This window comes from Trematomus bernacchii, unplaced genomic scaffold (genome assembly GCF_902827165.1).
Source record: "Trematomus bernacchii unplaced genomic scaffold, fTreBer1.1, whole genome shotgun sequence".
NCBI classification, from domain to species: domain Eukaryota; kingdom Metazoa; phylum Chordata; class Actinopteri; order Perciformes; family Nototheniidae; genus Trematomus; species Trematomus bernacchii.
Window position 1 is genome coordinate 7,423,281 of NW_022987720.1, and position 16,699 is coordinate 7,439,979.

The following is a 16,699-nucleotide window of genomic DNA, read 5'->3' on the forward strand; positions in this document are numbered from 1 at the left end:
GGATAATAACTGACTTATTTGTCTCATCAATAATTAGAGGCTTGATGTGTTCAAAAGACTGAGAAATATACTTTCTATTATCAAAATGTGATCTTTATGGGACATTTGAAAAGTCTTAAGAACTGTATGATTCAGTTAATTTATCCCATTTATTTGTTGGGTCAGAGAAGGCCTGCGGAGACTATTTAGCTATACAACCAACTTTTTAACAATTGAATAGAGCGCCATCTTTGAACTTATCCACTTCTCATTTATGCATCCATGATTTGTTTTTAATAATAATAATAATTGGACAACAATTGATCTTGATGGCCTGGAGGAGGAAGGTATCTCTGTCTTGGACTAATTGTTAATAGTTGAAAATCATCACTTCTCTCGCTCTTTGTTGTGCCCAACAACATTCAAGAAAATAAAAGTGGTTTCTGCTGGTTTTATGAATACATTGTGAATACTGAATCCCATTGCTGTAGTAAAAAAGGTCCTATTCTGCTGATGTTCAGGTTCATACTTGTATGTAGTGTCTCTACTGTGACACGTCTCCATGCTTTAATGTTCAAAAAGCTCTTTATTTTTCTCATACTGCCTGTGCTGCAGCACCTCTTTTCACCCTCTGTCTGAAACCAGAGCCCAGTCTGCTCTGATTGGTTAGCTGGCCGGCTCTGTTGTGATTGTTCTAGAGATGTCCCGCCCCTTAGCCTGTCACGTACAATGTGTTGGAGCGCTAGCCAATAAAAGCATGAGTGTTACATAGTGATGTCACTAGTGTGTGGGAGAGAAACTCCCTCTGGAGGGAACACAGGGAATTTAGCCTTTGCAGACCATTTACAGTACATGCACAAAAACCAATGTATCCCACCCACACTAAAGGAAAGGGTAAACCCCAAAAAGCATAGGGCCCCTTTAAGATACATTTAATCCAATAGTGGAAAAAAAATCCTTAATTTTTTATCTTGTACATTTTGATATCAGGAATGTATTTTTTCTTTATGCAAATGTTTAGCTTTATAATCTATATATCTAACTTATATTTGAGACTTAAGAATTTCTTCTTCTTTTTGAGAATATCCATATCTTTGTAAATGTAACACTCCTCTATAGTACGCTGTTCCCCTGGCGTGTTTGGCAGTCGTTAAATTAATGTTTGGTTTCCTTCAGATCTCCATCCAGGACTGGGATTTATAGTACAAGCTCCCTGGATCAGAGACGCCTGTATAAATGTACCAACACTAATTAAATCTCCCCTAGAGTATTTACAACGCTGCCACCAGTAAAAGTGTCAAATTAAGAAATGATATTTACCCTCAGATGTATTCACGAGCCTGCACACTGATAGGTATTTAATGGGATTTATTCCCTGCAAACATGATCAAATAATCAACAGCAGTAGATCAACTTTGATAAATGTATTTGTGTACACTCATTCTGTCAGTTTAAGGCATGCACAGGTACAGAAAGAGTCCGGTGTCAGGAGATAGCAATCAATAATTAGATAAGGACTCATGCTTATAGCACCCCCCCAGTTTGAGTTTTTTTAGCAAGCAGGAAGCAGGTTATACTGAGCGTTACAAACAGTAGATTATCATGTAAATACAAAAAGAGATCCAGATAATGTGAATAGAAATATAAAAATACAAAGATCAGGGAATCAAAAGAGCGTTTACAAAAGAAATGAAAATGATAGACAGGAGACTAAAGAAATAACACAAGAAGAAAGTGATGTTGAGATGTTCTGCGGAAGATTTTCAAAATCAAATCAAAAGCTTCTCTACATATAAGATCTCTCGTATTTTGACTGGACCGTTGTTTATCTATTTAATGCAACTTATCTCGTTTCTTTTATTATTACTCCACATCTACAACTCCTCATTCTTTTCATTTGAAATGCTAAGTAAATGAATAAATGTAATCACATTCATTATAAATCAAGCTCTTGAATTAATACAGTAAATGATGAGCTTGAAATAACACAACATTGCCTCAAACAAATTGACATTTTACAAGAAAATAAAAACAAGTGAAATGTACATCAATGATTGAATTGTACTCCTGAAATCATCATTATTGCTGTTGAATGAATGCAGCTAATCATGAGCATAAACATCTCAGGAAAGGTGCAAAATATGAACAATAATCCAAGTGGCTAATTTGGTAGATTTTGGTATTTGCTAAAAAGTCTGTAAATTAGATTCTATATTAACCCTTAGATGCACTCTTCCATAAGTGGGTCAAAAAGGACCCGTATTAGAATAATATGTGTTTTTATGCCATTTTTGTCATTTTGGTTAAGAGAAATCACTTGTATAATATTTAGTATTATATTTTTGCTTCACACTAGAAATATTTTATATTTAATTTTTCACTATTTATAATTTTAGACATTTTTTTTACATTTTGAAAAAAAACGTTTTCCCATAGGATTCCATAGAAAATGCATGCGGGTCATTTTTGACCCACTTATGGAAGCTTGGGGTAGTAATACAAAAACTACAATTTCTTAAAATGTAAATTAAAAATTTGAATGGCACGATATCCAAAACATGTTTTTTGAGGAATAGCTGGAATATGAAATGATACAAAAAATGTAATTACAAAGATACTTCAAGAAAACCACCTCACCAGGTCAAAAAAGACCCACTTATGCATCTAAGGGTTAATACTTTAAAAAGTAAATATGATTATTATTTGTATGTCATTTGGAAATTGAATGTGCATCCTTTTTGGAAAATGGCCAATAAGGAACAAAACAAATGATACATGCTGAAAATCTTCCTCAGAACTGTTCATTTCACGTGTAAAATTAGATGTTATATATATATTTATACATATATTGTTCACTCACAGAAATTGTACCAGTTGAATTACAGATTTCTGGGAATGTGTTCACATTTAACACCCTTCATGTTAATACCATTATTAGTATGTTAGTAAGTGAAAAAAGGAACACAAATAGATTTAACAGTCGGTTAAAATCAGTGGAACAACGTGATAAAACACTGTAGGCAACTCTGAGAGGTAGCGCAAGCAAAGTCCATACAAAACCGTGTACAAGTACACAATAAACTGAGGGAAGCTAGCATTCGTACTGACAATCAAGCCGGGACCGTTGTTTTGCATAATGTGGTTAGTAAACATGCTACATACAGTGTGAAGGTGTGAGGCAACTTTACCTTCCTCCCCCAACCTGACCTTATCAGACCTCACCTCTACGCAGAGACACCGTCTGATTGGTGCAAAGTTCAACATTTATCTGCTTCCTTCTTTTAAAAAAATCCCTCTTGTGCAATCTTGGTGGGGATTTATTTGTTGGTCAGTTACATCCGTAAGGAAGAGAAAACATTTGGATATCAATAGCGTGCTGCAGGAATGAGTCCTCAAACCCTGAAATGAGTTAGCATTCTAGCACTTCCTGATCCCTTCTCTGGAAGTTCATTTGGTCAGAACCCTGAAATAAGGTTTGTGGTTCAAAAATGCGAAAGAGATTTTACCGTTTAGTCTTACAACTTTAAATGCGTCATTATATAACCTACTCGTCAATATCTGAAGATTCGTTGTGTCTTTGAAACCGCGGTTGCTAACAGGTGGCTGGATGAGACTACTAAATGTCATCTAGCCGAACATTAGCCACCTTTAGCTTGGCGCTGGTCCAGCCGAACGTTAGCCACCTTTAGCTTGGCGCTGGTGATGTCAAGTGACCGTGCTGTAGTTTGTTTATAACATTTTCTTCTGGAGATTGAATTTCCATTTCTATTAATATGTGGAGATTATCCTTTCGAACAAAAAAGTGTAGGTATCCTAAATGTAGGTTTTCCACAGATATTTGTTTCTGGAATATTCCACAATCCAATGAAAAGATCCAATTAGCTCTTTGTGGAAGGAACCAGGGAAATGCTCAATTCAAGGTTTGTACTACTCAAATAAGTAATTCCTGCACCTCTCTACACCAGGTAGACATAACACAATTCCCGTATTATGTATTTACAAAGTGCTGCTCAGTTAGCGCTCCTGCTAAATGAGGCTACGGTATTATGTAAAAGCATTCTGTTATACATACTGTAAACATGCACAGGTTATAAGAGATGATTTAGATCCATAACAACAGCCTATTTCCTCAAAGCCCCCACCCAGTTCACAATTAGCACACAAACATTTAAAGAAACAGAAACAACAGCTGTGTTTGCCACAGCGTTGCTGTTTGTATCTATACATACAAAAAGTAATGCACTGTAATTGGTTAGTTTCCCAGAAAATTAATTTGCAATATTGACAAAGTCCTCCTGGTAAGGAGGTCGGGGTGGACCAGAAGTCAAAGTTGATTTAATTGTAAACGTAACTTCCATAGTCATGTAACACCACTTCCATTAGTTATTTTCACCCAAATCACAATCTTTTCCTCAACCTAACCATTCCTTTTTTTACTTTGAGTACCAAATGTATGTAACAAGCGGTTTGTTTTACTGGACATTTGTAGGAGAATGCACGTAAAATGAAGAATAACTTTTTTGGAATTAACATACCCTTGTATGTGAATGCGTGGAAATAATAGGGGATGCAAATGCAACAAAGAGATGTGAACGCCAACAAAAAGGTTTAAATCGCCAACAAAGAGACGCAAATCATCAACAAAGAGACGCAAATCATCAACAAAGAGACGCAAATCATCAACAAAGACGCAAATCATCAATAAAGAGACGCAAATCATCAATAAAGAAAAACAATATCAACAAGAAGATTTAAAACGCCAACAAAGAGACGTAAAATACAGACAAAGTGATACAAATTGTCCATAAAGAGACGCAAAATGGCCACAAAGTGACTCAAGACCTCAACAAATATACGTAGAAAGCCAAAGAAGAAACATAAAACGCCAACAAAGAGACGCAAAACGTCAACAAGAAAGCAGAAAACTCCAATGAAAAGATGTAAAACGTCAAATAGAAAATAATCTACAAACCCAAAATGGCTTTTCCCAAACACTGTTTGTGGCCGTTGGTATGAATAATGCACAGTCATTTTTGTCCCTTGTAAACCAGAAGTCAATGTTCATTTATTTGTTATCAAAACTTCTGTTATTTTACACCCTTCACCTAAAACGAACCAACTTGTTTCTGATCAAGACTGATCAATCAACTTTCAATTGAAATCATTTCCTGGATATCTTTTGGAGAAAACGCTTTTCGCAAAATATCACATGCAGTTTTTTTTCTCATACACTTTACTCATACTTTATTATATATTTGTGTTTTTAAGGATTTGTGTTTGGGTCTCTGCATGACGCCGTATGGGGGATAACTCCCTCTTTATCCTTTCACTTTGTTGAAACAACTAATGGTATATATTTGAATAGGCCTATAACTGTATTAGATAGCAGTTTCCTTTATATTGGAATACAGAAAGAGAAGAAAACGTGAACGTTGTTTTAGTAAACAGCTGCTAAGTTGTGACGTCAGGACTCTCTATGAGTGTGTCGACTTTATGTTTGTGCACCATGAACAGCAGCAGGAAGATCTGGATGATGAAACACGAGTCTCTCTCTCTCTATAAATACTCTTACAGTTGGTCTTCATGTTCATGCCGGACCATCAGCAGCAGCATTCCCTCTTTCAGTTCACCAACAACACCAAGTCTTCAAATATTTGGCATAAAAAATCAGAAGGTTTGCACCATCGCTGGACTTGTTGCATGGAGGCTCATATATCCCAGATGTCCCTGTGGACCACAGGGTGAGATGAACATCAGGTGACCCACACTTTTCTCCTAATCCAAATCGAGGCGTGGGTGTCGGGGGAGTGTCCATGCTCGTCGTCGTCGTGCAGCAAGAAAACAATAGCAGGGAACAGATTTAGTTTTTCATCTGGTGCAGGCGCTGGAGAAAACGATTCAGGAAGTTCGGGGAGGGGAAACGGAGTCGTGTCGGACGGATGTTGTCGTGCAGTCGGTGTGTCGCCATTATTATTATTTTTTGATCAGGATTTTAAAATTACTGAAAAAGAGAAAAAGACAGAAAGTCACACATATTTAAGAGTTCATCTTGACCATATTATTATTAATATACTCTACTGTATATATTGTGATTTGCTGTCGTTACATATTGTAGTACAGTAGAAGTAGTAGATATATGCACATTTTAATTTAACTTCTCAATTGTTATTCACTTATTTATTTTATTTAAATGTATTCGATTTTACATTTTATATAGTTACAAAATGCAATTTCCGCCAAGATAAATATAGTACTTTGATCCTGATCCTGAACAGCATTTAATACAATTGTAAAAGGTATCTAACTACATTTACTTAACTACAAATTAAAGTGACTTATACTTGAGTCTTTAAAAAACAATAAGGTCATTTCAAATTTAAATTGTGTTTTTGTGTAGTTTTTGGTGTTCCGTGTAACTCACATCCCCAGTTGAGGGCGATGGCCGCGGCGATGATGGCGATCCCTCCCAAGATGGCGACCACAGACAGAATCATGGCATTGCGGCCTAAACGGCGAGCTCCGTCCACGTTGCCCTGCTGCAGACTGTTCCGGGACTGAACAGAGTATAAACAGTGAAGAAAATGTCATTAAAAACATCATTATAAACTAAATGTTGAATGTGCAATACAATGGCTGTCAAATAATGAAAGATCTGTAACAGATGTCCTGAAACACAAGACTATACATTCAGGAGGATGTTAAAAACCTTCCAGGTGACGTCAAAAACATTGTTGTTTTATTTGGTCCCTGTGAGCTCTGTTACACTTTATACTTTTAAATTCATTTTTTCTTCAGGCACTTTCTACCGTGAAAACAAGGATGCGTCAGATATTGCTACCAAAAATATCAAGTTCTTTTAAGTTATTATCCGAACTAGCCGAAATGGTGATTGTTGAAGAAAGAGAAGAAGAAGAAGAAGAAGAACTAACCTGTAACTAACCAATTTCCCAGCTAATTACAGTCAATCATTTAATTTAAAATAAGATAAAATAAGATGGACCTTTATTAATCCCTGTAGGATTACACAAAGGAAAGTCTACGGTCGTACCATGACAGAGAAGGTGAGGGCTACGATGTTGATGGGCCACAGCGGGCAGAAGCAGGACAGGATGGCGAGGAACAGGTAGTCGCGGGGCTTGGACCCGTCCACAGCAGCCTCCGTGATGCCGCTGGGCCGGCGGGTGAGGGAGGGCCGGGGGGAGCCCGCCATGGACCCCGAACGGCTGCTCAGACCGGGCCGGCCATTAGCATGGCCGCCCACCGCGTGGAGCTTGGGCGACACTGAGGACACCGTGGGAGACGCGTCCCCCATCGCATGACCCAGGCCGTTATCTGCAACACAAGGTTCCAGAGAGGACATTTGTTCAAAATAAAATGTAAAAGTGTTTACAACTTCAGTAGTACCAATGAACTTGTAGCTGAGAGGCGCAGACAGGAAGTCTGAAACTATGACGCACTAACATATTGAAAAAGGAATAATACCATTACTTCTGAGCATCATTTTAAGCCAGGGCTGTAGATTTAAAGCTTAAAGTAGCATAAAATGAAAAAAAGTCAAGTAAAAGTACATCAGTATTATACTTGGCTGCAGTACTTAAATGAATAAAGTGCATGGGAATTAAGTGTTGGGAGGTGTCTATACACAGGTGCGGGTCAGGTGTATTTACTGGTCTCCGCGTTGTCGATGACGGACAGGTGGGCCATATTGTCCGTTTGATTGGCTGCTGAAGCATCTGCTGCCGGGGGTGGTTGAGAGGTCACGGCGGCGTGGTCGCTCATCCCTTCATGATGCTCGCTGATTGGCTGCTTGGACTCCATGCTGTTGCTGGTGGTGGCCGTGAGGCGGTGAACAGGAAGTGTTGAAGGAAAGCTAAAGGCAGGGCGCGATCTGAAACACAATCACAGACATAAAGCTTTATTACATATATTGTAAACCTTTTGTTTGATTTCATTTATTTAAAAAAGGTGTTATCCATAAAAAACATAATAATACTCAATACTCCCAACAATACCCAAACCTCTACTAGTAGTGGTAATGTAACTAAGTACATACTCAAGTATAGTTTAAGGATACTTGGACTACTTCGAGTGTTTCCATTGTATGCTACTTTATAATTTTACTTCACTACATTTTGTGGATGTAGATTATCAGTACAAAATATAGTAGATTAACAACAATTATTCTTTGGTGTGCCATAGTAGCAACCCTTCATATCTTAATAGTTCAAAGTAAAACAAATAATGAAATTCAGCCAAGGACCTTAAGGCCTCCAGGAGAGAGGTGGTTGGATCTGTAAAATAAGATCAATCAAATAAATAAATAAGCATTGTTTCTATAGCATCTGAGCGATGGCTGCTGAAAGAAAAGCGTTTTTTTTTACAGCACTGACAACATGTTGCTTTCTGAAAAAAGAAGAAAGAATCTGTTGCCTGGAGCAACAAATATGAATATAAAACACCCATATGTTATATAATATACAGATTTGTCTGTGTGGGCAAGGGTCATGGTAAGGTTTTCCGGGTGTGTAGGTGGAAAATGTATATATATATATAAATATACAGTGGAGGAAATAAGTATTTGATCCCCTGCATATTTTGTAAGTTTACCCACTTACAAATAAATGAACAGTCTATACTTTTAATGGTAGGTTTATTTTAACAGTGAGAGTAAGAATGTCAAGAAGAAAATCCAGAAATTCTGGCTCCCACAGTCCTTTAAAAAAGTACTCCTAATATCAACTTGTTACCTGTAAAAGACACCTGTCCACAGAATCAATCAATCAGATTCCAACCTCTCCACCATGGGCAAGACTAAAGAGCGGTCTAAGGACCTCAGGGACTAGACTGTAGACCTGCACCAGGCTGGGATCGGCTACAAGACCATCAGAAAGCAGCTCGGTGAGAAGGAGACAACTGTTGGTGTCATTATTCAGAAGAATAATGTGTGTGTTTCTAAATGGAAGTAACACAAAATGAGCATCAGTCGGCCTCGGTCTGGGGCTCCACACAGGATCTGGCCCCGTGGGGTATTGATGATGATGAGAAAGGTGAGCCAAGAACTACACGGAGGAACTTGTTAATGATCTCAAGGCAGCTGGGACCACAGTCACCAAGAAAACTATTGGTAACACACCACACCATAATGGATCAAATCCAGCAGCGCCTGAAGGCCCCCTGCTCAAGAAGGACATGAACGGCCCGTCTGAAGTTTGACAAGGAACATCTGAATGATTCAGAGAAGGCTTGGGAGAAGGTGATCAATTTTGATGAGACCAAAATGTTGATCTTTGGCATGAGGACGAGAAATGCTGACTATAACCCCCCCCCGTCGAGGTGGAAACATTATGCTTTGGGGGTGTTTTGTTTTTTTAACCATTTGTACCTCTAAGCGTTTTATTTAGTATGAATAAGATAACGGAGTGTCTAATCGCACCCAGTTGAAAATAGCTACACCATAGCTCTTCACCCGGGGTGTAAATAACATTGTTGACTATTGTCACCTGGGTGCAAATAGCATTTGCGTAAAGATACAATATTTGACATTTGTTATGATTGGTCTAAAGTCAGGATTGCGCAAACATTATGTTTATTATTATTTATGTCTTTTTGTATTTTTTTACACTGCACTACTACTGTATGTGTCCATATCATTGATATTCAATTTGTTATATAATACTTGATTGTGCTCCTAGTTTTTTCTGATTGTGCTTAGTTTCCTCTGTTCTTCAGCCAAGCAGTTTTGCATATGCCAGAACATTTTCCACTAAAGGGACATTTTGTCTGCAGATGCGATGCCTGTCTGCGTTCTGAGGCAGCACTGAGAGATGTTCCTGCAGCACGGTGCTGCAGCCCCCCCGCAGCCTTCCCGCAGCTCTTTAATATCCCATCACATCGATCTTGCGTCTTTTCATCATAAATGAATGTTATTGTGAGTCTGTCAGCAGATTATAAACAGACTCATTGATCTGAGCGACAGCCCGCAGGCCGGCAGCTTCCTAGAGAGCAGATTTAGGAGGAATCTTTGCTGCAGCAGCATGAAGCGACACACTGAGGACTGTAGAGGCTGGATCGATGACCCCCTCCCCCCCTCCCGAGGGCCAAATGCTGCGGCGCTGCTTCAGCTGACAAATGCAGTCTTTTGTTATTTTCTGCTCCTCTGTGTGCAGCCTGAGGGCTGAATCAGAGGAACTCTGTAGAAAAGTTAGACATCACTGCAGACTTCATGTTGATGCATTTAATGTGTCATATAATGCAGAAGAAATTAATGCAGTAAATCACACCAACTTATCTTCACTTATCTATCCTCCATCTATCAAACTTTTAAAAGCAAATCTCAGTACACACACACACACACACACACACACACACACACACACACACACACACACACACACACACACACACACACACACACACACACACACACACACACACACACACACACACACACACACACACACACACACACACACACACACACACACACACACACACACACACACACACCGTTTTTTTCAGTTTTATACTATACTTCACACTACTCCATTACAATTTTGTTTTAAATATTGTGCTTTTTACTCACTACTTATTGATTTGACAAGATTAGATAGTTGCTTTGAAGGTATACATATTATTAATTAAAAATAAATACATTGAATTGTGAATTATGGGGTATTATTATGGATTAATATTCTTGGCAGTATAAAAAGTCATTAGTTATCTCCATTTTTACAAGCTACATAATTAAAAGGATGTTCACATTAATGTGTCATTAATTACAATCCAGTGATTAAATATGAATACTTCTAAGAAAAGGGCATTCTTCATAATTAGTACTTTTAGCTTTGGTACTTTAAGTATGTTTTGATGGTAATATTTTTTTTAAATGTTGAATGCCAGGCTTGTGTCTCACCACCTACTGAATACCAGACGGAAACCTAACTTATCCACCCCTGTTTCCTGAGAGGGCGGGGCTAGATTCCACTGTAGACCCGCCCATTTGTTCAATTGCAGGGTTTTACCATGAGATGGCGCTTCATTCACAAATACGGGAAAAAGCTAACAGGGTAACCTTTGGTCTTTGTTTAGGCTTTGGTTAACACAGTATGTTTCATGGACTAACAGAAGTAGTTGTTACTTCAATGATATTTGCTTATACTTATACCTTTATACCTGGTGGATCGATGGGCTACATCTCCACCTGTACCAGAGTATTCTACACTGTGGTATTACTACTTTTCCCGAAGTAGAAAGTTATAGTACTTCTCCCACCTCTGCATACACTAACACTAACACACACACACACACACACACACACACACACACACACACACACACACACACACACACACACACACACACACACACACACACACACACACACACACACACACACACACACACACACACACACACACACACACACACACACACACACACACACACACACACACACACACACACACACACACACACACACACGCAGGAGTTTTACCTAAAACAGCCACGCCTAAAAGAAAAGGAGCGCTGCAGAACACTACTGATATTGAGCATTTCACATCATGATGCAGAAAAATAAACGTGAGTATCTGATCCTCTCACTGTTCAGCTAAGTCTGTACCACAAAACTGACTTAACAAAGGCAGTTTTCTTTTTAATTGTGTCGCTTGCTTTTAATTCTGTTCTGTTTATTATATTTCTCTTACTCTGTTTTGTATGTTTTGAGTCTGTTTCCATTTTTTAAAAAAGTTGTATTACTTGCTGGGAAGGACTTAGGAACAGCTGTTTTTAAAAGTGTCCCATATTTCTGTCACATTGTATCTCATGGTAGAAGATTATTCTACAATTATAAATATAATTAACAGTCAATCATTTACTGTATTTGTTTAAGATATGTGAATGCTGAAATCTTGTATAATTTGTCGCATTTATTTTTAAGATACAGTATTTTGTAGCTGAATGAAGTAATGTTCCTATTTATTTTTTATGTACTAAAAAACATAAATTGTATTTTATATGCATTTTAGGTTTTTTAAATCCTATTCTTAGAACTACCTACTATGTGGTTTAAGTATTTTTACTACAGTTAAGTATCTGACTTCTGACCTAATTTTTAAATCTCCTTGCCCCTCAGAACACGATAAAAGGTGGCAGGTGTTTGAGGAGGGATGTTAAGTGAACATCCATTAACCCGCCGTCCCGTTCCCCTCTTCTCTCAGGATGTTCAGGATTAGCTTCCTCTCAGGAGTTGGGGGGGGGGGGGGGGCGGGGGGATTAGCGCAAAGTCACGTCCATTAAAATATCACACTAAATGTTTGAGCTGTCAGAGAATACTGGATAATGGCTGCAGAGAAGAATGCACACATTTAGGGTTTGTCATTTTGTCTTGATCTAAGATACAAAGCAGATTCTTAAAATAAAACTCACACACACACACACACACACACACACACACACACACACACACACACACACACACACACACACACACACACACACACACACACACACACACACACACACACACACACACACACACACACACACACACACACACACACACACACACACACACACACACACACACACACACACACACCACACACACACACACACACACACACACACACACACACACACACACACACAGATCACATTTCCAGTGTCTTCCAGAAGAAGACGTCGTCAGAATGCAGTAAATCTCTCTTTCTGTTCAGTTTGACCTCTTTAACTTTGGTACAGATTTTATTACAGACTTCAGCACACAGCAGCAGATCCGCTCTGCTGCCAGCGTCTCTGATTCAGCCTCTGCTGCAGGAACACACACACACACACACACACACACACACACACACACACACACACACACACACACACACACACACACACACACACACACACACACACACACACACACACACACACACACACACACACACACACACACACACACACTTAATGTTACAATATGCCAAAGAGGCATCATCTTATTAAATATGATGCTAATTCTCATACGTTTCCAGAAATGTGCACATTGGATAAAGCCAGGTTTAAAATGCTGGTTTCATTTTGTTGAAAGATTAGAGTCCAATGTTTTTACAGAGATGATTTTCTTTGTGTCACTCCATAAATCCAGACACATTTCTTTAATTTTCTCCATGTTTTTAGTAATAAAATGCTCTGTAAATCAGGTTCTGAATGAAATGTGGACAAACCCCCTGTAGAAAGCTTCAGAACATAAATAGGAATGAAAAAGTAAGGATTGGTGTATGTAAGTACTGAAGAGGAGATTTCTCGTGAAACTTTGAGAAAAAACGAACGTTATGAAACCTGCCTTTAAAGATAGGTATTATAAAATGCATACATGTTGTTCACACGACAGGTGAACAGGGTAGAACATGTAACTAGTAGATATCACCAGGAAACTTCCCCTGTAGATCACTTACAAAAAGACAATCACTTTTTGTATTATAAGTTTTCTAAATTGTTATCTTTAATATGCAAATGAGGCATTATCTAACACTAACGTGTGTGGTGAATTTAGTAAGATCTACACACACAAATAGAACATGTGGATTGTACCTCCCAATAGCCTGAAAGAAGACTAAAGTGGATCAAATGTAAAAGAAATGGACAAGTGCATGACATTATTCTTTGCAATTACTGTCACCTAATCATGTCCTTTATTGGAAATAAGGTGATTTGTTCTTCTCAGACATTTCAGAAATCATCTGAATTCATATTGCACAACTTCAAACACTTGATATTCTCCTTAGAAACGATGCAGTGATAAAAGAAGACACAAATTCACTCGTGCAATCTGTCGAGGAGAAATACCTTATGATCCTGCTGGTTAAAGCATCTCCGTGGAGACTGCACTATTCATTCTGCACCACTGATGTAGTAAAGATGATCAGAGAATGGAGGTGTTAATGTGCTGCAATGTTTTTTCAATTAATATTCAGTTTTCTTTTCCATCTTTGTTGTGCATTTTATTTTATTTTATTTATATCTTATTTACAGTTGATTTTCTACATTTTATTTTCCATTAATGATGCCAATATTTTATATGTACGTCTATTCATCTCTGGTCGTAATGCTGCATATCCTGTATAAAAGGTGCTATACGTATAAAGTTGAATTAATAATATTATATATAATAATTTCATAATACCTTTGTTCAGACAAAACAAGACATTCTTCAATAAAAATCATTTAAAAAAACTTCAGGTTATCATTTCATATTCCAATTTTTCAGCATGAAGGAGGGACATGACATGAATATTAAAATCATGGAGCAGGGATCCTAAAATCCCTCTTTGCTCTTATAAAAAGATGAAACACACAGTTATACAAACAGAGAAATATAAGAATGTTTTTGTCTTCTTCTGTGGAGCAGCAGAGCTAAAAGAAAGAAGGATGTGATGCCTTGAAAGAAATATGATTCCAGCCTAATTTGATACATAATTGAACACACGGATGCATGTCTGACATCATGTAGAAATGCAGCAGCAGCAAAGTGTGCTGCAGCCGGAGCCGACACACCCACAGAGCCCCGTGGCTCCAGCAGCTCCCAGCCTTAGTTTGGAGACACATGCATGTGAGATCAAAGAGGTTTTTCATCTTACCTGGTGCTAGTCCACAGGGAGCTGCAGGCTGGGGCTCATCGTGCTGCTGCAGGAATACAGATCCAGAAGGAGGAGTGGAGAAACAGCACTTGAAATAAATATCTAACAAACAATCAGATTCTGCTTTAAATACCCTGTTATATCTTGAAATAAAATGTGTAGTATGTCTTAAGTCTGCACCTGTTTTGATTGATTCTGTTTCTGCTGATTTCTGGTGATGCAGAGTGGAGGATGCTGCAGCTTTCTGTCCTCCTCTGCAAGAGGTAAAAGGGGAGGGAGGGCTGCTATAAGAATGTGTGTGTGTGTGTGTGTGTGTGTGTGTGTGTGTGTGTGTGTGTGTGTGTGTGTGTGTGTGTGTGTGTGTGTGTGTGTGTGTGTGTGTGTGTGTGTGTGTGTGTGTGTGGTACAGTAGCTTCATCATCTCCCACTACAGTAAAGCTCACTGATGCCAAATGCAGAGCCTGTCTCAACATTTCAAAATAAAAGCCTCTGGGTTTTTGTTTTTTTTGCCTGCGCTTAAAGTTTGAATACATTATTTATTTTCGGCTCACTGTGTTTGCTTTTTGCTTTTATGTTTAAGTTTTTTTTCCTTTTTCTTGATTATATGACTTTTGGTATGTGCTTATATAATTCTTATTTAGGTGATATTTCTCCTTTAAACCCCAAAGTTATTTTAGTTATTTATAATAACAACAATAATAATTAATCTCACTTGCACAACGTGCTTCTTTGTTAAAATCCAAAAATTACAATCAATTAATTTTTTTATTTTTCAAAATCATATCTTCTTCAAACTAAGTTTCTGTTTTATAATATATCACGTTTTACTTTAGAATTTAAACACATTTACTATACGCTTAAGTGGGTTTCATATAATCTAGTTTATTCATTTCATAAATGGTGTTTAATCTATTTTTGCTAATTAACACATTCATCTAATATTATATAGATAACTAAAGCAAATACTTATAATAAAATAAACATATGTTAATAGTAGCAAATAGCAATTATACAAGGAATCCATTATTCTATTAATACAACCATAAAAAATACATTCATAATAAGTAGAGATTATAAAGTGCTTCAGATGGACACATTGAAAGTGAAAAACATACATGTTGCATTTGACATTCACAAATAAAACACATATAAATATGTATTTTTGTTATTGTGGACATCTTTACTTGCCTATAATATACCTTGGTCATGTATGTGAAGAAATATTTTGTAACATATTTTTTAAGATAAATTGAAAAGACTGAAGTAATTGGAAAGTATGTTTTATACAAAGTGCTCTTATTTTGGAGGAAAACTAGCCTACTTCCTGTATTGCCTCAGTAACTGGTTTACTTGCTTCCCCTTTTTCTGCTGACCGAGCAAATCCCCAACAATGCACCAGTCCCGCTCCACACACACATTCTGCACCGGGAATATCATATATATAAATATTGTTCTCAGGTGGTTTGAATAATAATAATGTTAGTATCTGTAACATGCAGTGTAAACCCCTGCTACATGGTATTTATAGAAATAAAGACTCAATAAAATCAAACATTATTATACTTAACCAATAATATGTACATACTTACTGTATGTATATACTTATATATTGCGGTCACCTCAGCCGTCTCGCGTTTGCCTGGTCAAATGAGCAGCTCTTCCTTTTTGAGTGCGCGATTTATCGCCTGGGGGGGCAGAGGCATGACAGGGGGGGGCGCGAGAGACCAGGAGGAAAAATGGATATGAAAAAAAGAAAAGAAAATCATAATTTGGAAAATTATTGATTCGAAAATAATATGATACAGTACAGTACAAGTACGTCTGGGTCTCTGTGTTTCATTCAAGCTCGGCTCTGTGTGTGTGTGTGTGTGTGTGTGTGTGTGTGTGTGTGTGTGTGTGTGTGTGTGTGTGTGTGTGTGTGTGTGTGGAACGAGCCATTTTCATACATGCCAACCTTTCCAAATCCAAAAGAGGTAGGTTTGCGCGCGGCAAATGTGCACGCCCAAATTAGGTAATCAGAAGAAATGGAACCCCAGTAATTACATGTATAAACCATGTATTTAACATATATTGCATCATTTTATGCATTTTTC

The 16,699-nt window shown here is 37.8% G+C and overlaps 1 protein-coding gene across 2 annotated transcripts; it reads right to left on the reverse strand.

Moving 5' to 3' along the window:
• Positions 1-2,536: 2,536 nt before the first annotated feature.
• LOC117492297 (proline-rich transmembrane protein 2) lies at positions 2,537-14,853 on the reverse strand. 2 transcript variants are annotated; one of them, XM_034142464.1, is made up of 6 exons: positions 14,787-14,853; positions 14,607-14,652; positions 7,647-7,867; positions 7,028-7,311; positions 6,401-6,533; positions 2,537-5,980 (listed from the first exon to the last, which is right to left on the reverse strand). In XM_034142464.1, the coding sequence occupies exons 3-6, from the start codon at positions 7,795-7,797 to the stop codon at positions 5,964-5,966; spliced, it is 585 nt and encodes a 194-aa protein (XP_033998355.1). In that variant the 5' UTR covers positions 7,798-7,867; positions 14,607-14,652; positions 14,787-14,853; the 3' UTR covers positions 2,537-5,963. The 2 variants fall into 2 exon arrangements, with proteins under 2 accessions (XP_033998355.1, XP_033998356.1); XM_034142465.1 differs by having other exon boundaries at positions 14,607-14,649; positions 14,787-14,810.
• Positions 14,854-16,699: the final 1,846 nt, after the last annotated feature.